This window comes from Felis catus, chromosome D4 (genome assembly GCF_018350175.1).
Source record: "Felis catus isolate Fca126 chromosome D4, F.catus_Fca126_mat1.0, whole genome shotgun sequence".
In the NCBI taxonomy this organism is placed as follows: Eukaryota; Metazoa; Chordata; class Mammalia; order Carnivora; family Felidae; genus Felis; species Felis catus.
Genome location: NC_058380.1, coordinates 91,644,309 through 91,668,188, shown reverse-complemented (window position 1 = coordinate 91,668,188; position 23,880 = coordinate 91,644,309). Strand labels below are relative to the sequence as shown.

The 23,880-nt window shown below is 64.4% G+C and overlaps 1 protein-coding gene across 4 annotated transcripts; it reads left to right on the top strand.

The window, feature by feature from the left end:
- The first annotated feature begins 4,188 nt into the window (after positions 1-4,188).
- Positions 4,189-17,832, top strand: LCN12 (lipocalin 12). 4 transcript variants are annotated; one of them, XM_019816826.3, is made up of 5 exons: positions 4,189-5,792; positions 7,416-7,495; positions 7,569-7,685; positions 7,796-7,984; positions 8,588-8,710. In XM_019816826.3, the coding sequence occupies exons 1-4, from the start codon at positions 5,506-5,508 to the stop codon at positions 7,939-7,941; spliced, it is 630 nt and encodes a 209-aa protein (XP_019672385.3). In that variant the 5' UTR covers positions 4,189-5,505; the 3' UTR covers positions 7,942-7,984; positions 8,588-8,710. The 4 variants fall into 4 exon arrangements, with proteins under 4 accessions (XP_019672385.3, XP_044899565.1, XP_044899566.1 ...); XM_045043630.1 differs by lacking the exons at positions 7,796-7,984; positions 8,588-8,710 and adding an exon at positions 12,777-17,832; XM_045043631.1 differs by lacking the exons at positions 7,796-7,984; positions 8,588-8,710 and adding an exon at positions 11,476-11,533.
- The last annotated feature ends 6,048 nt before the right edge of the window (positions 17,833-23,880 follow it).

Here is a 23,880-nt window from a genome sequence, read left to right as displayed (position 1 = left end):
TGGGCCCAGGTCCTGAGCCTGCCCCCTGCTCAGATGTTGGGGAGCCTTTTCTAGAGGGCTGAGGAGCTCTGTCCACAGGTTCTCCTACTCGTGCTGACCCGGAGCTCCCTCCTGGGACAGGACAGCCACCGCAGAGGCGCAGGGCAGACCCCCTCCGGGTTCCTGGATGTGGTGCCTGGGTCTGGGATGAGCTGGTATCCGTCTTAGTCGGGAGGCGGGGCTGTCCCCGTGGCTGCCCCCTGAGGGCTGGCAAGCGTAGATGCGGCACAGCACGGACCACCTGGGGCCGAGCCCTGGCATGGGGCAGCTAGGCGCCCGGGGTAGGGGGGGTGCGGAGATCACGAGGGTGGCCAGGCAGGGAGAATAAGGAGTGGGAAACGGAGAAAGCAGGCCAGCCTGATTCGTGTGCTAGGATTGGGGTGAGCCCGGGAGCTTGGCGTACAAGGGAGGGAGCCCACACCCAGGGTCTGAGCACGGTCACCAGGAACCAGGAGGATGGGTGGGCTTTGCTCTGTAGGGAAGATCTTTCCGGAATGTGGGAACTCCAAGGCCAGTGGGAGATTTAGGCAGGGGGAGGGAGGGGCTGAAAATGGGGTAATGATGTGTCCCCCACACAATGGCTGCCTGCAGGGGCCCTTCCGAGCGATGCCAGACTGTCGGGGGGGGGGGGGGGACATCGAGCCCCGAGGAGGGTCTGCCTCCTCACTGCCCCCCAGGGTAGACTGCGCATCCTTTCCACACACCGGGGCGTCTCTCACTGCGGGTTCTCAGAAGTGAGGACATCCCTGAAAGAGAAGAATCGGGACTGGGAAGACTGACCCTCGAGGTCAGTTCAGGAAGCCACAGGGCACTCGAAAGAAAACGAAGTGTTGAGTCACCCCACATGCAGCTCTCCCCCCAGGCCAGGACCCCGGGGGCGGGGGCGTAGGTCCCACGGGGCTGGGGGACAGGTGCCCTGCGGCTAAGGGAGGGAGCTGTGGATACCACCCGGTGCCAGGGGCCTAGCGGGCTGGGCCTAGACTCTGCTCTGCCCCTGCTGGTGAGAACACTGTCCGGATTATTACAGCCGCATTCAGCACCCCCCTCCCCCCATGTTGCTAAACCGTCTTCTCCTTTTGCTGGAGGACACTGGCCAGTTTCAGCAGGTCAAATGACTTGGGGGGAGGGTGCTGTGGCCTCACACATGCCCACCCTGTGCCTGAGGGGTCTGTGGGCGTCCTGCTCCGGGATGGTGTCTCTGGGCTCTGAGGACACCTCCTCCGTGGGAGGCCGGCTTTCTCCTTCTACTCCCCTCGGTGGGCGGCCTCCCTAAGCTTCACTGGGCGAGATCCAGGCCCCCGTGTCTGTGAGTCAGCACCCTGGGGTGCTTCCGGCTGAACGTTTCCCATCCCGGAGAAACGTGCACCCCTCACTCCTCTGCCCCCCACAGTCCCCTGGGAACAAGGACAGCGTGGGAGGGGGCACCCCTCCAGTACTTGGGGGGGGGTCTGAGGGCAAATGGCAGCCCCAGGCTGGAGCCAGGCTGGGGCTGGAAAGCCAGGAAAACGGACATTAACTTGGCCAAAGCTGGGCCTGGAACCAGTGCCAAGCCTCCCGTCTTGGGACCCTCGAGGCGTCCACCTGATGAGTGCTTCTGAAGTACCCGCCCGGCCCCGGGCACAGAGGCAGGGCAGCGCCCTGTCTAGAGCTTGCCACTGGCTGATGGTGAGGCTGAGGGGTCACCTGGGAGCTGGGCCCCCCACCCTAGCCCCCCTTTCCTCCCTTCGCCCCCAGTGGCCTCCTTCCCCGGGCTGCCGGGAACTGGGGCTGGGGACCAGGCCATCCCAGGTGAGCTGTAGGCCACAGAGCAGGAGGACCACTGTCTGGTCCCATCTCTACATGCCTACTCGGTCCACTGGCCCAGTCCAGACCAGGAGGGTGGGCAGTTACTGGGAGGAGCCAGCCGCAACCCTCTGGGGGCTCCATGTCTGCAGTGGGTGGGGACCACGCCTGACTCCGCAGACTGGGGGTTGCCCACCCAATGTGTCTTGATGCCAGACTCCCAGGAAGACAGAGAGAGAGGGCTGAGAGAAGAGGGGGAAGCGGGGAGCCCTGGCCCCCAGGATTTTGAGGGAGGAGGGCAAAGGAAACTGTAGCCTCCCCACATGCCCCACATCCCAGAGATCCACAGCAGAGCTGGATACAGTGCACCTGTATCACATGGGCCGTAGCTTGGAGCTGGCGCTACCCCAGAGAGTACCCTGCATGCCTCACCCCACGTCCCCCGGACAGAAAATGAGGGGCTCTGCTCTGGGGCGTGGGAGGGTTCAAACAGATCTCCCTCCAGGATTTCTGGGAGGGCTGCACGTCCAGAAGGCGGCGCCAGAGACCCTCCCGAGTGACCCCAGGGCTGAGGTCCCACAGAGCCCGGGCTGTCCCTCCGGGTCTCCGACAGCAGGTCTGCGGGGGCGGGAGCGGGGGTTTGGGGAGTGGTGATTTCAGTTGTCATGAATTTTATTTCCAAAAAAAAAAAAAAAAAGTTTAATGCACCCTAATTGTCACAAAGCACGGGAAATAATTGTAGTTCTGAGTGAATTGTTTTTATGTAAAATAATGTTAATTATAATTTGTATTTTGCCTTTTGATTCTAAAAGAGGATTTTTAATAACTTAGAAGAAAAAAATACCTTTAAAAGACGTATATAAACTAAATTGGCAGCCGCTGTTGGGGGCCTCGAGGAGGAGCACTGTCCTGGGAGCCCACCGGCCTTGCCGGGACTGGGGCGTGCTGTGTCCCAGGTCCCCAGCGCCCGCGGTCCCACAGGCAGGTACACCGTTGGCCCTGTGGGGGGGACTGTTGACGCTCTGTGCTTGGCTCCGCTCGCCGGGCCTCACAAAGCAGCTCGGGGGGGGGGGGGGCGCAGATGGGCCAGGTCCCTGCCTGTGGGGACACGGCTGGACATGGCTCGCTGCGGAGGGGACCGTCCACCTCCCTCCAGCTCACGGCAGGGGCGTCCCACGGGGTCGTTCCGCGCGTCCTGCTCCTGCCCAGCGCTGCTCCCACCCCAGCCCGCGGCCGGGGTGAGGACCTCGGGGATCCCCGGACTCCAGCATCCCTCCCCGGTGTCCCTGTCGCCCGGGACCGCGTCCTCGGGAAGAGCGAGCCCAGAGCACCACGTCCGAGGTTTCGGGGAGAGAGGAAAGAAGCGGGGAGCAGCTGGGGGCGCTCCTGCTGTGGAAGAGAGGACGGGACGGGGACGGGGGACGGCAGGAGGGCTCCTGGGGAGGCCGGCGGGGAGGGGGGGCTGCCGCGAGGGGGTTCCCGCGGACCCTGCCGCCTCTCGGGCCCGGCTGCGGGGACGGCGGTCGGTTCCCCAGCCCTCGGGTCACCTGCGGCCAGCCCCCCAAACGGCGGGCGGGCGGTGTCACGTGCGCACCCTCGACCAATCGCATTGGGGGTGGGAGGAGCCTCGCCGGGGCGGCTCCCGGCGTCCTCCGCGCAGCCTGGGACGCGCCGCACGGGTGGCGGGGGCGCCGCGGGGGTCCCTAGGCCGGGAGGAGCGGGCGGGGTCCGGGAGAGCTGGCCCGAGCGGCCCGCCCGGCCTCCGCTGCGGCCGGCACGTCGTGGCCAGAGAAGGCCGGGCTGGGGTCCCCGTTGGGACCGCCGCCGCCCCGCCCCCGGGCTCCCCGGAGCGCGGGCGCCAAGGGGGCTGCTTTCGGGTGTTGGGCGGGGTGTTGGGCGGGCTGAGACTCGGGTCGGGATCCCCAGGGCAAGATCGGCGCCTGCGAGGAGGGAGGCGTTCAGGGAGTCAGGCGTAGGAGCTGCTACGCCAGCTTCTGTGGGACGGTGATCCCTTTGGGAAGTTGCGGGGAAAAACGGGTCACTTGCACCTTGGCTCCTTGTGGGCCCTCTCCCCAAGTAGTAGAGCCACACCGAGCAGCGGGCAGAGCGAGCCCAAGGAATGCGGTGCTGCCCTGCAGGCTCGGTTCTCGAGGAGATGCTGGTGGCCGCAGCCCTCCCGACCCCTGACCCTCCCCCTGTCCTGGGGCCTGCAGCTGGCCCAGACAGGTCTTGACCTCCACCTGGCAATGGGACTCGCTCCTGGAGGAGGAAGGACCAGGCGGCCCATGCCCTTCCATGCAGAGTGAGGGCCAGGACAGAGCAGAGCCATGAGGCTCCTCGCCCTGGGGGACGGGTGCTTTCCAAGTGTCCTGGCTGGGGCCCTCCTCCTCAGGACAGGCTGCTGGAGGCCCTGGGGGGTGGGGGGGCGGGGGGAGGTGGCCCAGGACAGGGGACGCACTTGACTGCCTATGTGGGAATGTCTGTTTGCTTCCCAGGCCCTTGCTCCAGGGGTGGCCAGGTGGGCTACATGCCCAGAGCCTGGGCCCTCTTGCGCCCAGGCCCGGTGTGCGGGGCTTCCTGCCCCCTGCCCTCCCTCTGGCAGAGGGGCCCCTGTGATCCGCCCCTCAGTCACCTCTATCTGGGTATTCTGGCTGCCTGCCCCGCCACCCCACCACCTCTGGCCTCACTCTGACCCGCCGCTACCCCTGCCCCCCGTGACTGTAGGGCCACTTGGCCCTGTTCTTGCCCCACACTGTGATTTCAGGGACTGCGGAGCGGTGTGGGGGCGGCAGGCCGGACTCTACACTGTGTTCCTGCAGCAGAACACTGTGCCCCTGACCTTTGGGACTAAAAAGGTCAAGCTCCTTGTGTGGGATGGAACATTCTGCCCTCCACCTGGTAGCAGCAATGCCGCTAGGGTAGGGCTAGGCTAGGGAGGCGCCTCGGGCCTCTGACCCCCTCACTGGCATGGGACACTGGGAAGGGGTCCCAAGGAGGTGTGGAGCTGGGGGTCTCAGGAATCAGAAAGCAAGGTCCAGAGACATCCCTGGGAGCTAGTGGGCCCAGCAAGCACCCCCAGCACCTCCATTTTCTGCCCACCTCCCTTCCTGGGCTGGGACCCAGATGCCCTCCATCTTTGGTGGGCGGGATCTGAAGAGGGCCCGCCCCTGCCCAGCCCACCCCCAAGCCCTCCGCACCCACCTCTTCTGCCAGTCCTGAGCAGGAAGGTGCCGGGAGCACACCCCTGGGGAGGGGCACCTGCCAGGTGGGCCCATAAAGAGGTGAGTATCTGAGACCACAGCGACAATGAGTACTTCTCCGTCCCCGCTGACATGGGGCCTTCGCCTGCCCTGTGGGTGATGTTCATCCTGCTTAAAGGCCAGACCTCAAACACCCAGCCAGGCATGATCTCCGTCTTACAGAGTTTCCAGGAAGACCAGGTCTGGGGGCCGGGTTGGAGGGGGAGAAAGCCAGGGTCCAAGTGCAGGGAGAAAGGAGGGCCATGGTGGCCGGGGAAGGCACCACCCGGGGAACCCAGCGTGGCCAGCCTGGTCTCCGTGTCCTCTCCAGAGATTCCTGACATCCAGCAGAAAAGGGCCCCGAACAGACCTTCTGGGCAGCCGCTCCCTCCTGTAGCCCCTGCCAGTCCCCGTGAGGTGGGGACGTCTCAGTCCCTCTGCACAGATGGGGAAACAGGCTGGACAAGACCAGCCACTGGGCCAGGTCACTCTGTCCCTGCCAGACCCAGGGCAGCCCCCGGCTTGGCGCAGGCACAGGCTGCCTGGCGAGGGTGTCAGGGCTGCCCTGGGCTCTGCCGACTCCGGGTCCCCACAGTTCCAGGGGGAATGGTTTGTTGTCGGCCTGGCGGGCAGCACCCACAGGAAGACAGACAGTTCCTTGCTGAGCCCGTTCACTGCGACGTTCGAGAAGAATGAAAACGGCAGCCTTAAAGTGTCATATGCCATGACCCGGTGAGTGAGGATCCCTGACCTGTACCTCCAGAAGCCACGGCTTCATGACTCAGGTCCAGCATGGGCCCCCGTGCCATGTTCTCCCAAGACCCTCTTCCAAAAGTTCAGCACAGGCTGCTAGTGACCTAAGCCAGCTCTGGGGACACACACAAGAGAGGGGGGCATTCACCGGATCACAGACTCTGAAGGGCCTTGGGCGCTGATGGATTTCAGGTACAGCTGGATCCAGGAGCTCAAACAGTGTGATCAGTCCCCGTTACCTCCTCCCTCTCTCTCTCTCCCAGCTCTGCTTGCCCTGGACTTCTGTTGTTCAGGGAAGTTCTCACCTCACAGGGATAAAACATCAGCCTAGGCTGATGTGCTTTTCAGGGTTTCAGTTCCAGAAAAGAGATCATCCTGGTCGGCCTGGCAACGGCCTCTGACTGGTCCTCCTGGAGTCAGGTGCTCCTCCTGGATCAGTTGCTGCATCCAGGGCGACAGGTGGTCCGGTCGGTGTGCCTGGGTAAAGTGCCTGCTCCCTGGCTGGGAAGAAGTGGGGTGTCTTCATAGACAGCTGCCTGAAATGAGGTGGAGGGGGGCGCAGCCTGCCCTTCGGGGGACACCGATGCCACGAGGGCTTCCTTCCCCTCCCCAGATCTCCTGCAGTCCTGCCCCTGCCCCCTCCTTGCCCACCTGCCTGGCTATGGGGGGCAGAGGGCCCAGAAACCTCTCTGGCTAGGGCTCTTTGGCTCCACGTTAGATAAATGAGGAGCCCAAAACGAGGGGGGGTTGTCACGTAGACCAGGGTTAACGCTAGAAGCCGAGAGCCTCTGAGGGGCTCCACTCGGCCCCTGCCCTCGCCCGCCGGCGACCATCGTTGAAGCCACCTGCACCACCAGCCACCCCAGAATCCCCCACCGGAGCGGCTCAGACTCTCGGGGGCATCTGACTGGCCTGGTTCCTGCCAGAGGTTGATTACTGGGGCGACCGTGGGGGACAGAGAGCCCAGTGCAGATGCAGCCTCTCCCCGGCCTGCAGGCCAGGCTGCACCTGGTTGCTGCTTAAACAGGCGCAGGCACCTGGAGAGGACCCCGCACTGCTGGCCGTTTCCCCGAGGACTGAGCCCGGGCGGGGGGGGGGTGGGAACCAGGCCCCACACAGCAACAGCCGCCCGCAGCCCCCACCCCTCCCCGCCCCGCCCAGCTCCGCGAAGTCCACGGCTGAGGCCGGGGGGGCGACGGGCAGTGCCCACTAGGCCCACTCCGTATTCCCAGAGGGGCCACCGTGGCCTAGAAAACCCCTCACGATGGCACACGCGTGCACGTTTTAGGTCCTGTTCCAGGCTGAGGAGGAGCTGTCCGCGGGTGGGCTGGGCAGAGGCTTCAAGGTCACCGGCCCACACCTGGCTGCTCCTCCAGGAGGGACACAGGGCAGCCCCGAGGGCCACGGAGTGGACACAGGCCTCCCTGGGGACAGCAGTGTGCTGGGCCGTGCCCGTGGCTTCACACAGAAGTCTCCTCCAGACAGACAGCTGTATTCTCTCAGGGGCCCACTTCAGGGCCCGCCCCTGAGAAAGGCAGAAGGAAACCAGCGGTCCGGCCAGCTTCTGGAACCTTCCTCCTCTGTCCATCCCTGCTCTCACAGGGGCCACCGCTGTATCACCTGGTCTTATGTGCTGATCGCAGCGGCCCAGCCTGGGGGCTTCTCAGTGGACAACACAGCGGGTGAGGGGGCGACAGGGGAGAGGCGGGGAGGCGCTGGTGGGCGTGCCCCTGACGCTGCGCTGTCACCCCTCAGCGCCCGGGAAAGACCCCGAGGAGGTCCAGGTGCACGACACTGACTACAGCGTGTTTGCTCTGATGCTGTCCAGGAGACGGTCGGGCGGTCAGAGCGTCCTCACGGTCAGCCTGCTGTGTGAGTGCCTGGCCGGTGGCCGCAAGTAGAGCCGGCGGGACGGGGGAGGGGCAGGGCGCCCCCCACTCGCTCCGGTCGCTGAGGGCCGTGCTGCGCTCATCGGGCCCCAGGCAGGACGTGGGTGATACGGACCCGGGTGCTGGAGAGGTTCGTCCACCTGGTCAGAGCTCAGGGCCTCTCAGATAACAACGTCGTCTTCCCGGACTTGGCCGGTCCCGGGCTCTCAGGCTGGGGCGGGAGCCCGGACCCAGCGTAGGTAGCTGCCCATGGGCCTCAAAAGCCCTGTGGGAGCCCGGCGGGTGAGTGTGGACTGTGTTCAGGGTCGACCTATGGGGCCCTGGCGGCCCCAGAGGGTTCAGCCTGAGCCCAGAGTGGGGCGGGGAGGGGGGGGGTCCATATTTGATCCCTGTCCCACCCCCACCCCTCCATCCTGGGCCACCCCTTCCCCCTTCCGGGAACATTTCTCGCCACACCCCCGCCCCTCCCACCTCTGGCCCTTTAGAGGTGTGGGGCTACGTGAACACGTACTGGCAGACGTGTGCATAGAACACGCACGGACCTCCACACACACGTGCACGTGTAACCACTTAGACACCCACGCACGCACACGTGTGCACAGAGGTGCACGCACACTGGACGTCGTGCTCACAAGCACGAGCGCTTGAGCGCCCCCTTGTGTGTCTTCAGGGAGTCTGGGGGCCCAGGTGGGGGCAGGGTGGCGCCCTGGAGGGCACGTCCCCTGGTCCCTGGCCGGCCTCCCCCACCCCAGCCCGTTTCTCCCTCAGCCCCGATTCCTCTCCCCTCCCGGAAGCTGCCAGCTCTCTCTTGTGCGTCTTGCTCCTCCCAGCTCTGCCCCCAGTCTCTCCCCCATCCTTCATCCGAGGCTCTGTCTCCCCCATCAGACTAGTCCCCCCATCCGAGCAGCCGTTGAAGGTGGACGCAGCTCCTCCCCGGCCAAGGCCTGTGTCACTGCCCCGCACTGCCCTCTTCTGCTCTCGGCATGAAATAAATGCCCCGTGTTGGGATCCAGGCGTGCGACCCACTGTGACCTCGGGTGGGTAGGGGGAGCCCGAAGTAGGGGCCTCTGAGCATACTCACCCACCCCAGCCCACCAGGCCTGTCCTTGCCCTCCAGGCTTCTTGGGGTGTGTGTGTGTGTGTGTGTGTGTGCACGTGCGTGTGGCTTGGCAGGCCCTCGTGGATTGCACAAGTTGGTCCCGGGACAAGGCCCCTACATCTTCCCCACTCAGCCCCCCACTGGGCAAGTTCATAGACCCCACCTCCACCCCCACACCCCCTCCCAGCCCTGCAGCTGCATGAGGGGTGCAGCTGGGGCCCCAGAACACGAGCAGGCCTCGTCTCCTCGTATCTCGATACAGAGGCCCCGGCCTTGGGGGCGGGGGGGGGGGCACCGAGGGGATTGGCTTCCTGCCGGTGGGCACGTGGGGACGACTTCCCTAGGCCTGACCTCCACTGGGTGTACGGACCCTTCGGGTACGGAGAGCCACAGCCCGGGACTCCGGCACGCTTGTGCACACTCGAGGGCAGCTCACAGCTGCCCGACCCCAGACAGGACCAGCCCTCCCGAGTCTCCCCCCATCTTGGCCCCCACGGCGCTCCGAGCAGGGGGGCAGCGGGCCAAGCCCAGGGCCCAAAGTGGAGCTGGCCCCACCACAGGTAAAACAACATCTAGAGAGGTCTCTTGCTCTGTGTCAGCTCGAGTTTCTTTGGCCCGAGTGGATGCCCCCAATCTGGGCCTGCTCCTCCCCCAATCCAGGGTCAGCAGAAGGAAATAAACGCGGGTGGACCGTGCATGGCCCTGGGCCAGCCTTCGTGCCTTGGCCCTGCAGCATTGTTGGGACGGGGACGTTGCTTCCTCCTGGCCTTGCCGGCCGAGGTCCCACAAAGCCCCGCAGCGGTTACAATGATATCGATGGGCCCCCTGGGGCTTCCCCCGGTCCTGCCAACGTGAGGCTGTGTCTCGGGTGAGCCTTCCAGGCCACAAATGGTGGCGAGCTGTCGTGCACAAACCCAGGGCAGAGGCCAAGGTAGCCGCACACGTGAAAGCCAGGGAGGTCCCCCAGGGATCTGGGGTCTGGCCCCTGGTTGAGAGGCCCCGTGGCCCTTCTCCAGCCACACCCCTCCCAGCGGTGTCCCTCCTCCCAGGCAGGCGCCCCACCCACCCTCACTCACCCATTGGCAGGAGCCCAAGCTGGGTGGGCAGGCTGGGCAGACCCGGCCTGGAGAGGGGGGAGAGGGAGGAGAGGAAGAAGTGGGGCGCAGCCAGGGACGGAGACCCCTGCACGTGACCCTAGTCTCCACCTCCAGGAAAGGACGGATGTGCCTTGTTTCCTAGTCTGAAGTGCAGTTTACGACTTTGAGCTACACAGGACCCCTGTGCACGACTTCTCTGGGTCTTCTGACGTGGTGTCCCTATCAAGGGCAGAGGGAGGAGGGTCCCCATTCCTCAGTGCCAGGCAGGACTCACTCAGAGCCCTGGAGGATGTCCCCGACTCCCCCCGGCCCTCCTCCCAGCCCTGTCATCTGAGGACAGGGGTCCCTGCCGCTTCTAGAGAGGGGTGCGGTGTGGCTCCCAGCAGGCCCAGGTGGCTTGACGTAGCTCCTCAGAGTCAGTACCGCTGCCTGCCGGCCTGAGTGTTGTGACAGCTGTCCCCTGGCTGGCTGCCCAGGACGCCCCCTGCAGCTTCTCTCTGAGCCTGGCGAGAGCAGGTGCACTCTCTGGCCGGACGTCCCGCCCCATGTTCTGGAAGGCACAGCGCCCGGCCTGTGCCTGGGATCGCTCAGTGTCGCATGAACCTCTGACAAGCAGAAACCCTATAAAGTGAAGGGCTCAGACCCTGGGGCCAAGGACACAGGTGGGTCCCGCCGAGCCCTGAACACAGACTCCAGCGGCACCGGGTCCCCAGGCTCCTCGGACCCCTGGGGCAGGTGCTACACGTTGTTGTCACTGGCACCTGAGACTTTTGAGGCCGGAAGGGGTTGGAAGGCCGCCTCCAAGACCCTGTCCCTGCTTGGGTCCCAACCCTCCGAAAGCCTCGGTCGGCCATTTCTCTCCACCAAGCCCCCTCCTGCAGGTCAGGAGTCTAGGGGCCGTGTGACAGGCAGGGCAGACATGGGCGAGGGCCATGCATTGTGTTCCCCCCCTCAAGGTGGGCGTCTGGGCTGGGGTGGACACCCTCGAGCCCAGCCTGAGCTATGGCTGTGGTGTTTGAGGGGACACTGTGTCCAGGAACTGATGGGCCAGCATCGCTCTGTTTGCGTCCCAGCGGCCGGGGTCTCTGAGGGCAGTAAGATGGACGGGAGGACAGGACTGTTGTCTGGGTGGCCAGAGAAACTGGCCTGTTGCAGGGGAGTCCTCCCCGGCTCTGGGGGGCCCATTCCAGGGACAGCAGCTCCCCGGGAGGGATGGCCAGCAAAGCCAAGGGACCCTTTGGGGCCCCGGTTCCGCATCTGAGCCTGCTGGGGGCTTCAGCACGCGTGGTGGGGATGAGCCAGGGCAGCAGGGGCAGGACGGATGGGCGCAGAGCTCTGGGAGGGAGCGGACGTGGCTCAGGTCCCCCGTGGGACCGGCCCGGGGGTGGGAGCGGCCAGGGCACCTGCAGGACCACAGGAGTGTGTGCTGGGCCCCCCTCATCTGAGGTCAGGCGCTCTTGCCCCACCTGTTGGACTAAATAATTTCTTTATTACATCATCTTCTCTCTTTATTAGCTTGTAATATTACTTTGTCGGGGTTGTTTTTTTCATGTTTTATTTTTTTTCTTTTGAGACAGAGACCGAGTGGAAGAGGGGCAGAGAGAGGGGGAGACACAGAATCGGAAGTGGGCTCCAGGCTCCAAGCCGTCAGCACAGAGCCCAACACGGGTCTCGAACCCACGAACCGTGAGATCGTGACCCCAGCCGAAGTCGGACGCTCGACCGACCGAGGCCCCCAGGCGCCCTTTTGTTGTTGAAACCCTCTTCAAGTACTCACTCCTGGGGCATCAGGCACATTCACACGGTTGTACGGCCTTCACCACCCGTGTCCAGGACTATTTTCCCAGACTGGACTCTGTCCCGTTACACGTGGACCCTCCCCTCCCCCAGCCCCACCCTCCCGCTCTCCGTGTCCGTGGCTCCGACTCCTCCAGGGCCTCCGGTGAGCGTCCGCTCCTCCAGGACGTGTCCCCCTGTGACGGGCTGACGTCACTCAGCACGGTGCCCTCCGGGTTCGCCCAGTTGTAGCAGGTGCCGGGATTTGGCTCCTTTATGAGGCTAATATTCCGTGGTCGGCCGGACCCTGTTTTGTTTATCTTTTCACCTGTCAGTGGACCCGTGGGCTGCTTCCGCGCCGTGGCTGTTGTGAACGACACTGCCAGGATCATGAGCGCTCAGATCTCTCTTGGAGACCCCGCTTTCTCAAACTTTTGACTCTTCTTTTTGAGATAGCTGGGGGGTTATGAGCTCGTCCTTGAGTTGCCCATGTTGAATATAAATTAACACGTTCACCATCTTCTGGGCAGTGGAATTATTTACAACACTTTAGTTCCACTCATACCCTCTGAGATTTTGTTCTATTTTTGCCATGAGTTTTAATTCTAAACATATTTCATTCCCCACAAGACGTATTGAGGGTGACCAAGATGGCGGTCCACAGGGCTGCCCACGCCCAGCCTTTTCTCTGCTCTTCAACCCTCCTAGACCACGGTTGCTCCCACAGGAGCACTTTCCTTCCGGCTGAAGGGCACCCCTTAGAATTTCTTCATTGCAGATCTGTTAGTGATGAATTCCCCGGGGTTCCATTTGTCTGAAAAAGTCCTGACTTAGTCTTCATTTCTAAAATATGAACTTCTATTTGACATACACTAAAATAGACGTGACTCCATTGTACGCTTTGACAACACATTGTACCTGTGTCAACACAACCCAAATCAAGATGCGGAACATTCCATCATCCCGGGAAGCTCCCTGGTGCCCATTTGCGACTGGTCCTCGGCAACCTCAGCCCCGGCAACCGCAGATCTAGTCCCGCCTCTGTGGAGGAGGCCAGATTGATTTGGAATCGCTCAGTGTGTCGCCTCTTGTGTCTCTGCAGGCCGAGGGCCGCCCCGCCCCAAGTCGCTGTGAGGTCAAGGGACAGCTGTGTTTACTTCTTGACCTCCACTGTCCCACTGCCGGTAAGGCCTCCAGCCTGGAATTGCTCTGATGGGACAGAGAGTGTGTCGCCAAAAGGTGCTCCATGGAGAAAACCCTGAAGGAGGTGATTCAGGGAGAAAAAAGTGACCCCAGACACGAGGCCTGAGCTCCAGTGGGAACAAAGAACAGAGAAAGCAGTAAGCAGGTGGAGAATTCGAAAATCAATCTTGGCCACGTAAAACAAAGCAATAATGTTTTGGAGATTAAGTGTATGAATTCCAAAACATGACGAAAATGGCAGTGTTTGGAAGGAGGGAGAGGTGACTTTGTCAAGGTAAAGCTGGACGCTATAATGTTGGCCATAACCACGAAGAAAATATACATGTGCTTACACACACACACACACACCACACACACACACACTACCCTACATTGATAGAAAGGAAATGATGAATGGATGAAAAATAATCCACAGTGTCAAGGAGGCGAGAGCAGGTGGGAAAAATAAAAAGCACAAAATAAGATGATGCATTGAAACCCCAATATACTGTTACATTAAGTAAAGTTAACTGAATACGCTTCTTAAAAGAAAGGGCTGATCGGAGGATTTTGAAAAACATCTATCATATGTTGTTTTAGAAGAGAAACATTTAAGACATGAGGGTACAGAAATGCTAGGTCATTTCATAACGATGGTAGAATCAATCCATGAAGAACCGTTAAGAAGTTTAAATTTGTATGCGACTAATAATAGGGCCTCAGAATAGCTAAAGCAAAAAACAGGACCGCAAAGAGAGAGACAAATCTGCCGTTGCTGAGGGAGACCTTCATATGCCTCCCTCAGGAAACAACCTTATACGCTGGGGACGTGGGAGTGGAGGAGGGCCAGGAGCAGAGACCCAGCTGCAGGGCAAGGGTGGAGGGGCATCACTGAGGATAGGACCTGGGAGCTGGGTAACAGGGACAGGACATCCTCAGATGCCTCAGGGATGGGGGCCGTATGGAGGGAAGACCAGGCGGGGCTCGTCCCAGAGTACTGGCCCAGGCCGGGGTGGCTGTGGGACCTGGTAGGGTTGCTGGCCCCATCGTGCGGCTGACCCCCACTCCGGACCCTGTGATGGCCGGGACAGGTATCTTTATCCTGCCCGGGAGCCCTGCCCTGTACCCGTCTGTCTAAGCCCCGAGGCCCCATGCCCACTCTGGGCCCTGGAGAAGCATCTTTTCCCAGCCACCCCCACATGGTGGGTAACTTGGGCCTGGTGGCCAATTTCCCGAGTCACCTCATGCCTCCCCACTGCCATGCACACACACACACACACACAGGACACAGGGACCCTATGGAGGACGATGCCCAGACTGAGGACCATGCATGTGGCCAGAGGCCACCCACTCCACACGTGGCAGGAGGACGGTGGGGAAGGGGTCTTGGGGAGGAGTCCCTTTGGTCATCCTGGGGTGTGGGGAGGACTGAGAGAGCTGCCCGGGGTGTCCTGAGACCCCTCTGCTGGGTAGAGAGAGGGGGTGAGGCTTGTGTGGGGGGTGCTCGGGAAGGGGCAAGTTCCCAGGAACGGGGGCTGGGCGAGGCCTCCAGCGCTGAGCTGCGCCACCCCCCCAAGGCCCTGATCGGGGCCAGACAGAGGGGCTGAAGGGGCTCCAGGCCCCGGCATGGAGGGGTAACTCCATGCTGGCAGGCCAGGCTCCCCGGTCCACCTGCATGTGAGCTGACTGGTCCTTGGGAGCTGGAGGAAGGTACAGACCCTGGGGGTGTGAAGAGCCTCACCAGGGATCTTGCAGGCTGGGCCTCCCCCACCCCAACTCCCCAGAGTGACCTCACCCCTTCCTGCTTCGCTGCCGGGCTCACAGGAGGCTTTCAGAGCCAAGGTGCCCGTGGCTAAAGCTCCGTTTGCCCTGCCCCAGGGCCAGACGTCAGCGTGTCCGGAGTCACCCGCTACCGTGGTCTACTGGGAGACGAGGGGTTCACCCAGGGGCTCCTCCCTGTGTGGCCGTCGGGAGACCACCTCTGATGTCCTCCTGGCAGACTGGAAACGGGGGTGGGCTCGAGAGGTGGGGCTTGGGGAGGGAGGGCGTTGGTTTCGGTGGCCGTGCAACCAGCCTGGGGACGGACGGGCCTGGGCACCGTGACCCGAGGACCCTAAGGGGGCCTGACCGTCCACCTCCCTATTCTGGTGAGGAGCCTAAGGTTCCTAGGTTGTGGAGCGGGGGGGACACAGAAACACGACCTCTGCTGTATGCATGCACACGCTCGGACGGGGTGCACACACAGGCACACACACACGCAGGTGTAGGCTCGATCACGCCTGTTGTGAAACACACCGTCTCTTTTGTGTTTCTTCTGAAAGCTCTCTCCACGGGATGCGCGGCCTGCATCAGGCAGGAATGCTCTGGCAGAAAGCTATTTTGTTTTGAAGGAAGTTATTTTATTTCTTGGGCTTGTGCGGATTAACTGGAGGTTGGGTTTTTTCCACGCTGTCAGTTGCTGGCACTCCGGGCCCCTGGACAGCAGATGTCCCGGGAGCATCCGTGCACTTCGGCGGGGTCCCCTGGCTCCATCCCAACCGGAGAGGGCCCCGGGTGAGGGGCACAGGCTGCTCCTGTGACTGGTGGCCCAGGAAGCTGGTGGGAGGCCTGGGCCTGTCCCTGGAAGCAGACTCCACTCGGGGCGGGGGCTGGGGCGGGGGCAGATCAGGCACAGCCGGCCTGGTCTCTTGTCTCCTCCACGCACACCCCTTCCCCTGCATCTCTGGGGCCTGCTTTAGGCCTCGCTTCCCAAGAGGCTCCCCAGGTCCATGGCACCTGGTGAATGGCATCCACGTCTCCCTGGGCCCCGCTGTCCCGGCCTCGCCCCCCCAGGCTGAGCGGGGCGGGGGGGGTGCTGCTCCAAGTGCAGGGAGCTGCCCCACCCCGGAACCACCTGCAGATGGCCAAGTTCACGCCCACTCAGGGCTGTGGCTGAGCTGGAGGGAGGGGTGGAGAGGGGCCGGGACAGGGCGCGGGCAGCGTGGGCACAGGAATGGGTACGGGGGGACGCGGCCTTTTCCCCTGCTCTCGGGCGCTGGTTTTGCAGATGCTCAGAGGCCTGACCCCTGGCACACCTGTTTATGTCCGGAGACGGGGAGGGACACAGTGAGGGAGGGACATACTACCCCCCACCTCGGTAGAGGATGGAGACCGGCCCGGGTTCTGAGCCTGGGAGAAGGGAAGGAAGGACAGCCCCCCACAGCCCTGCAGCCCTGTCTTGGCAGAGATGAGGCTCTCCTCCACCGAGGCTCAGAGAGACACCAGCCCCCAACAGTGCTGCCGCGGCCCCCACAGGAGGCCACGACCCCGAAGCCACATTCTGCATTTAGTTCGTAAGTGCTAGAAGGACGTCATGGCTTCCCGCTTGCCTTCCCATGGGTGCTGCCCACCAGGCCTAAAGCACAGGGGGCTGGGAATGGGCAGAGCCCCCCTCCCACCCCCGTGCCCTGGAGCCCCCTCCCCAGCAGCATTGACGATGCCAGGGAGAGTCAGAGGCTGGGGTGGGGGGGCTGCCTGGGTGAGGGGCCGTGGCTGGCCCCCGTCAGAGTGCCCACCCCGCAGCTGCAGAAACACTGCCGTCCACCCACCTCAGCCCCGGGGGCCTTCTGGGAGTCTGGGGCAGACCCTCCCCGGGGCCCCGCCTACTCGGTCCTTTCCCAAGTCTGGCTGCAGTTCAAGGGCTTTGCACAGGCCGGACTCTGGGTGTTCAGAGCGAGGGCAGCCCTTTACAGGGCGCCCGTGCCCTGGCCTGTGGGGGCCTGTGAGGCTGCCACCTTGCAGACCCTGCTGACGAGCCAGCATGGGGCGATTCATCCTGTGCCCAGTCAAGGGAGAAGCCCGCTGGCCCACCTGCTCACCAGCTGGCAAACTCCCCTGGGTCTGGCCGGGCCGGGGCAGGATGGCTGCCCCCCACACTCGGGGCACCCACGCTGCCTCCTCCCGAATCCTCCCGGCCAGAAGCCCCACCAGTCAGTGGCCCCGCCGAACACATCCCTGCCTGATGCCCAGGGGACGTCGGGGCCGAGGAGCCAGCTGTGGCCGGACCGGACAAAGGCCCCGGCCCCAACGTCAGCCACGCAAACCCACGTGGGCGTGAGGTCCTGGGACGAGCCTGGGCAGTGTGGCCCCCTAGTCCTGCTCACCTCCCAACCCATCCCGACCCCTCTTCTGGGGCTGAGAGCCCCTCCCCCACGGCTGGGCAAAGTCCCAGGCACAACTGTCCCGATGGCTCTGGGACAGCTGGGCTCTGTGACCAGCGTTGGGACACAGGAGAGGACGAGCCTCTGTCCGGGAGTGGGCACAGCCTGTATCCTTCCAGTCCGGAAGCCCCATTCCAGGCCGTGGCTTCCGTGACCTCCCTTGACTTCTGACCCTGTGGCCCTGTGACCCCGGCTCTTCTGGGGTTACCCTGCAGCTCCCCGTCTCTGCAGCCCCAGAAGACTCTGGTTCTTCTAGATGCGGCTCCGTGACCCCCGGCCCACACCTCCAGAGCCACCGACTGTCCCTCTCTAACCCTGGGCGGCCCCCCAGTGTCCCGTCTCTTTACTACGGAGCAGGCCCTACCTGGGTCTCCTGGACCCACTGCCATCTCTTCCAGGATGCCCTCCGTGACTGCTGCTCACAGTCCTACGCCCCCCTCAGCCCCGTGTGGGAGCCCAGCCGGCCCCCAGACAGGGCAGGGGTCTGCAGGGCCCAGACCTCCAGCGGGGACTAGCCAGAGGCCGGGGCGCACACTCGGAGGGGGAGGTGCGTGGGAGGTCGGGGAGGGTCATCCCCTAGGGAGGGCGGCCGCGGAAGACAGTGGACAGAGGGTGACTTCCAGGCTCCAGGACCAGTGGCTGCCAGACTGGATGGTTCCTTTCCCTCCAGAGGGACGGTTCCCAGGGCCCATCAAGGCCTTGTTGTGCTCCATCCCCTGAGGCCACATCTGTCCCCGTACTCCTCCCCCATCGGAAATAAACACTTGGTGCCAGGAGGAGCCGGCATGACCGCCAGATGACCCGTGGGGTGGGTGAGGGCTGCAGGCCAGGCTGTGGGTGGCTCCCAGAGCACCCAGGTTCTAGACCCAGGCCGCAGTGAGATGTCCTCTCCAACCCCGTCCTCACTTAACCCTCGGGTGCCTTCGCCCTGAGGACCGGGCACCGTCCTGGGCTCTCAGGACCCACAGAGCCGCCCTTACGCACGGGCCATCTCTGATGGCATGTATCGGAGGCCAGCCAAGGGCCCGGGGAGCAAGGACCCCAGAGGGCTTCCTGGGGTGCCAGGACGTGCCCAGGCCCACAGGGCCAAGAGCGCCCTTCCCGCAGCCCTGCTAGGTGCCCACCCTGGGGCTGGCCCTGCTCAGAGCTGTGGTCCCATCCCCTTGAAGTCACCCCGAGTCCCCAGGGAAAGGCAGGAGAGCCCACGTCGGGGGCATGGTCAGGCCCACGACCAAAGACCAGGGGCTTGGGCCACAGCGGGAGACTTGATTTCCTCTGCTGGGGCCAGGAGGTCCTGGAGTCGCCTGGGCCAGCCTGATGTGGCCAGGCCATAGAGGCAAGGAAACTTCCAGAATCGGGAGACTCCACGGGAGCCCTGGATGAGCCAGCCTCCACACAAAACTGTCCTCTGGCTTTGGGGTCTTCGAGGAGAGGGATACCTGGGCTAGCTGGTGGTGACCCGGGAGGGCCCATCTGCCGATGCCCCCAGGGCGCACGGGGCACAGGAGCCCGAAGACCTCTCACCCAGCCCTCAAACAAGTGAGGGGGTGTGCTTTGACCCCCCCACACCCACTGCCTGGTTGGATTCTGGAGGCCATCTGTCCGGGTCACCCTGACGCTGACTGTCACGGTTATGGAAGGCCGTGGGCTTACAGGAGCACTGAAGGGGGCAGGCTCCTCTCCCTCTGCCAGCCCTGGGTTCCTCCTGGCCCGAAGCGGCCTCAGGTTACCAGGAGGGGTCAGCCTCACCCAGGTTCCCCCACTGGAGAGCCGCTCTTGGGTCTAAGGAGGCCCCTGGACTCAGGGTGTTCCCGCACAAGGCCTTCTCTGCATTTCCGCCCAGACCGGGCAAGACACACCCCACTGGTCCCCCTGCGCCCATCCTGTCTCCGTCCCGGGCGGCCTTCTTTCCCGGGGCCCTGAAGGCTGGGCCGGTCTGGGAGCTGGGGCGGGGGAGGGGTATAGAACGCTCCCTGTACTTGAGGTCTGAGCTGCCTGCCCCCGCGGCACCTGCCCTCGTGCCATGCTGCGGACCCAGCACCCCACTCCCTCGGTGGGTCCCAGTGCCCCACCAGGTGCATAACCTTGCCGCCCCCCGCTCTCTGCTCCAGGTCTGGCCGGTGCTGGCACCTGGCAATGGCCATCTTTCCCAATATGGCCCTGGAGATAGGGCTGATGCAAGATCCTGGGGAGGGGGCGGAGAAAGGGAGAAGGCCTTTGGGGATTTTCCAGAATATTCTGTCTAGCAGCTTCTTGTGACTCAGGGCGTCTTCCCTATTTAAGATCCTTGGGGATCCACCAGCCAGTCTCCTCAACACCTTCCATGCGAGGAGAATCTTGGGGTGGGGTAAGCCCCCCGCCCCCCGGGCTGAGAGGCACCTCCAGAGGGCAGGGGGCAGGGCCTGAGGGGGTAGGGTGGGGTCTAGAGGGGCCGCCTCTGCCCACCCACTCAGGGTTCCTTCAAGGCCCCTTCCCACAAGCTTGGGTCGGTGGGGGTGGGGGGGGGGGCGGCTGATTGCCAAGTAGAAGGTGGGAGGGTCCACAAGGTCCCTATCGGAGGCCAGAGGACACTGTCAGCTGCAGGTCAGTGAGAAGCCACCAGCGCTGGGACAGACTCGGCCCTGGAGAGCCAACCATCTGTGGGGGACACTGCCCGCCCCCCCCGGAGGATGAGCTCAAGGCTGGGCCTGGGCCCCGGGTTTGTGTCTGACCTGGCGGGCCAGAGGCAGGGGAGTGGCTTCGATGACCTCTCAAGGATGAGGCCCACTCCTGGCATCCCTGCCTTCCAGAGCGGCTCCACAGGCAGATGGCTGTCCTCCGCCTCCGCCTGGGCCCCAGGTCTCTGCTGGGCAGCTCAGCAGCGCCCGGCTGGGTCTCTGGCCACGGGGCCCCAGAAGTCCCTGCGTCCAGAGCTGTCTGCGTGCTGCCGAGGGCCTGACCTGAGGTCGGGGGCGGGGGGGGGGCTCCCAGGTCAGCCTCCGGGCATCTCTCCCCCGCCAGGTCCTGGCGTGGGGCTCCGGAGACACCTCCGTCTGTCCCGCAGGCTCAGAGCGGGACCCTGCCCTGGCGGGTCAGGAACATGCACCGTCAGCCACCCCGCCCGGCCCTCTGCGAGCCACAAAGCGACGCCTGGTTTGCCAGGCCGGGCGTGCCTGCTTTCAGTGGGTGCCAGGAGGGGCCTCACCAGCCCCAGCATCCAGCACGTTCGCACCCCATCCCCCGTCCCCACATCAGCTGAGCAGGGGCCCCCGGAGGGCAGAGACCGCCCAGCCCGGGGCAGCCGGCCACACAGGGCGCAGCTCAGAGCAGAGGGTGCGGGGGCAGTCCCGTGACCGCAGAGGCAGAGGCGGGGAGGGACCAAGGGGGGGCTCCTGGACGCCCCCGCCTGCCCCCCCCCCCAGGCCTCCATCATGCACCATCCGAGGGGGTGGGGGAGAAGGGGGCCGACATCTTACAAGCAGCTCAGCTCAGCAGGACCCTACCTGGACCAGGCAAAGGTGACTGAGCTCTCAGGGTGCCTCTTCCCCTACCTGCCGGACCCAGTGGCTGCGGGGCACCTACCTACTGAGCCCCAGAATTGTGCCCCAGGCACCCCCCTCCCCCACATCTGCTCAGGGTCCCCTTCCAGAAGGATTGGGGAGAGGGCCCGGAGCAGGGGGGAGGGCCCAGGGCCCCGGCCTCAGCCCAGCTCTGCCCACAGGCGGACAGAAGCTCCCCATTTGCCACAGAGAGGTTCCCGGGAGCAGATCTGTCCCAAGAGCTGGGAGAGCCATACCCCCTAACTCCCATGAGTCCTGTGAGGTGGGAGCATCCCCACTCCTCTGCACAGATAGGGAAACTGAGGCTCAGAGCCGCCAGCCACCAGCCAGCATCACCCCGTCCCTGCCGAACCAGGGTCACCCTGGTCCACATTGGCGGGGTCCTCAGGGCCGCAGCAGGAACGTGATGGCAGGGTGCAGGCTGGGAGACCAGTGTGCGTCGGGGTGCTCACTATGGGTGGGAGGTGCCGGGAGGGGCAGATGAGGACTTGGGTAAGGGGCTACGGACCCCCCACTGGCCAGCCCAGGGTGTCCGGCTCTGGCCGCTGGGCAGCCCTGTTACCGGAGCACTTGGGGGGCGGGAGTGGAGAAGGTAGGTGTCGGGAACTCTGCTCTGGGGGCCAGGGACAGTGGGAAGGGGCTCGAGGGTCATTCTAGGAGCTGGGGGAGCCACTGGCAGAGGAGACTGGAGCCTCAGCATGTCGCCCAGGAGACGGAGGCAGCACCCGGGGGAGGGCTATGCAGGGAAGGCCCCCGGAGAGGGGAGGGTCTCCTCTGACCACGGGCTGGGCTGGGGGCATGAGGCTCGTGGCCCCTCCGGCTGCAGCCCCGGCCCCCATCTTGCCTGGGTGGTCACCCCCTTCTGGGTCCCAAAGCGTGAGCTCAGCGTGCCGCCCGCCGGAGCAGCACAGGCAGCGGGGCCTCCCGAAGGGGCGCACACGGCCCACCCCACACACAGATGTGCCTCCCTGGGTGGCGGCCTGTGCTGGCAGGGCAGGGTCCCCTTCCCCCTGGAGGGGCTCCGACGCCACGGGGGGTGGGCCCAGACAGCCGGTTCTCTGTCGTGCCCCTCCAGGTTTCTGGCAAGCAGGGTACTGGACACCCTTCTAGAAGTCTGCACCCCACCACGCAGGGACCCGAGATGAGAGCAGCCAGCCCTGCCCGGACCCAGGGCCCCCCCCACCGAGGTCAGGCCCTGTCCTCCACAATGTTCACGGAAAGCCACCTGGGCCACAGGGGGACCAAGGGGCAGTTCCTGCTCCTCTGGGCCTCTGTCCTCACCCACAAGCACGTCGTCCCCACCGGTAACGGCCACTGGGGGAGAAGGGGCGTGGGGGCTGCCTGGCCTTCTGCCCCCCACCAGGGAAATGGAGGAAGAGGGACTCAGTCCCTGGCACTGGGTCTGGGGGCCAGACACCCGGGGCCTCCAGGAGCCACTCTGTCCTCAGGAGGACCTTGTCCCACCACCAGGATCCGTGGGACACCCCCCTGGGGATCCAGCTGCAAGGGCCCCTCCTGGAGGTTGGCCCAGATGACAGCTGTTGAGGCCCACATGTCCGGGGTCCTGCTGCCCTAGATCACCTCTCCCTCCACGCCCTTGGTCCGGCGTCCTGGGTCACCTTGCCGCCTTGCCGTGGGACATGTGCTCACCACTGACAGAGGTCCTCCTGTCCAGGGGTGGCCTGGCCTGGAAAGGGACCTCTAGCCCAGCCACTCAGAGAGCCGCGGGTCTCTCTAAGGCCAAAGGGCTGTCGGCCGACGAACGGACAGGAGACCTGGTGCCCACACGGGGTGCAACCGGTGTCCCCCAGGCCTTCCTGCCACCTTCCTCTTCCTGCCCCCGTCCCAGCCTGAAAGGAACTCCAAGATCTATTCCTGGGCCAGTGCAGGGTCCTGTGGGGTCAGGCCCCCAACGGCTGCCTGTTCTGATGGACTGTCATCCCACAGCCCAGTGCACAGACAGCACCTGAGGACTGTGCCCTCCCGAGGTACAGGAGGCCAGGGTGGAAGGGTGGGAGTCTCAGGCCTGCCTCTGCCCCCTCCCCTGCACCGCTGCCTCCCTCCCCTGCACCCCCACCCCCTCCCCTGCTGTTGCCCCCCTCCCTGGCACCTCCCCCCTCCTCCCCTGCACCCCCACCCCCTCCCCTGCACTGCTGCCCCCCTCCCCCGCACCACCCCCCTCCTCCCCTGCACCCCCACCCCCTCCCCTGCACCGCTGCCAGTCACCCTCTTGGGCATCTCCTGTCTCTTGCCACCTCACCCCCTCACGTTGGCCTCTGCCCACCCAACTGCTCCCCCAGCTGCCGTGATGATGTAGCTCCACAGTACCCCCTAAATAAGCCCCAGCCTGTGCTCCCGCACTCCTGGGTCACGGGGGAGGGGGGACAAAGGGCAGCACACGCCAATCTCACATCCCTGGCCTCCATCAGGGCTGCAGGGCAAAGGTGTCGAGGGAAGAAGAGTCAGGCTCCGACCTGTGGTGTCCCGGGCCCTCCCCGCAGCCACTCAGCCCTTCCCACAGGACGGCCACACCTGTTTTCACCAGCAGTTTTGAGATCCCGGCCTCAGAAGGGGAGCCCAGTCCCACCAGGGCACGCGCGGCCACCTGCAATGGTCCCGTGGCAGGGGTCTAGCCAGGGCCAGGAAGCCCGGTGCCCTGACATCACCAGGATCCCTGGACCTGGTACCCACCCCACTGCCCTCGCAAGGTGGGTGGCAGTGCCCATGCTGGTCCCATTTAGGGCGCTGACCTGACCCTGTGCCTCCCTTTGATCATTTCTGAACAGCCTCCGGGCCATTCCAAAACCAGAGGCCAGGGCTGCCAAGAACCCAGCTTCTGGGCAGAAGCCCTGGGACAGGAGCCGGCACCCCCTGAATGCGCTGGGCCTGTGCCCGGAGATGACGGGCTCCTGTCCTCCATGGGCCACACCTATAGCCCCTCTGTGTCTGCACCCACACGGGAACTCTGCCCTGGTTCGTCTTCTCTCCCGGGGTCAGAGCCCAGGCTCCCCGCCTCCCTCAGGACACTCACACCCAACCCACTCATAGCTGGTCGGCGCTGTCAACCCCACTTAGCCCTGAGCTGAGACCCCGCCGGCCTGGGGTGACCTTGGGCTGGAGCAGAGGCAAGGCGACACGTGTGAGTTCTGGAAGCAGCCCTCTCTGTAAGGTGGGGGTGTCCCTGAGTCCTGTGCTGGCGGGGAGACACGTGGCCGTGAGCAGCCCTGGTCTCGGTGGGTGCCCTAGGTAGGGACTGCCCCGAGTCTCACGTGGTGCTGCTGGGCCA

Coding starts and splice junctions, on each gene's coding strand:
- LCN12 (XM_019816826.3), top strand. CDS start 5,506: ATGGGGAAACAGGCTGGACAAGACCAGCCACTGGGCCAGGTCACTCTG. Junction 5,793..7,415: donor GTGTCATATGCCATGACCCG/GTGAGTGAGGAT, acceptor CTGCTCTCACAG/GGGCCACCGCTGTATCACCT. Junction 7,686..7,795: donor CCTCACGGTCAGCCTGCTGT/GTGAGTGCCTGG, acceptor ATCGGGCCCCAG/GCAGGACGTGGGTGATACGG.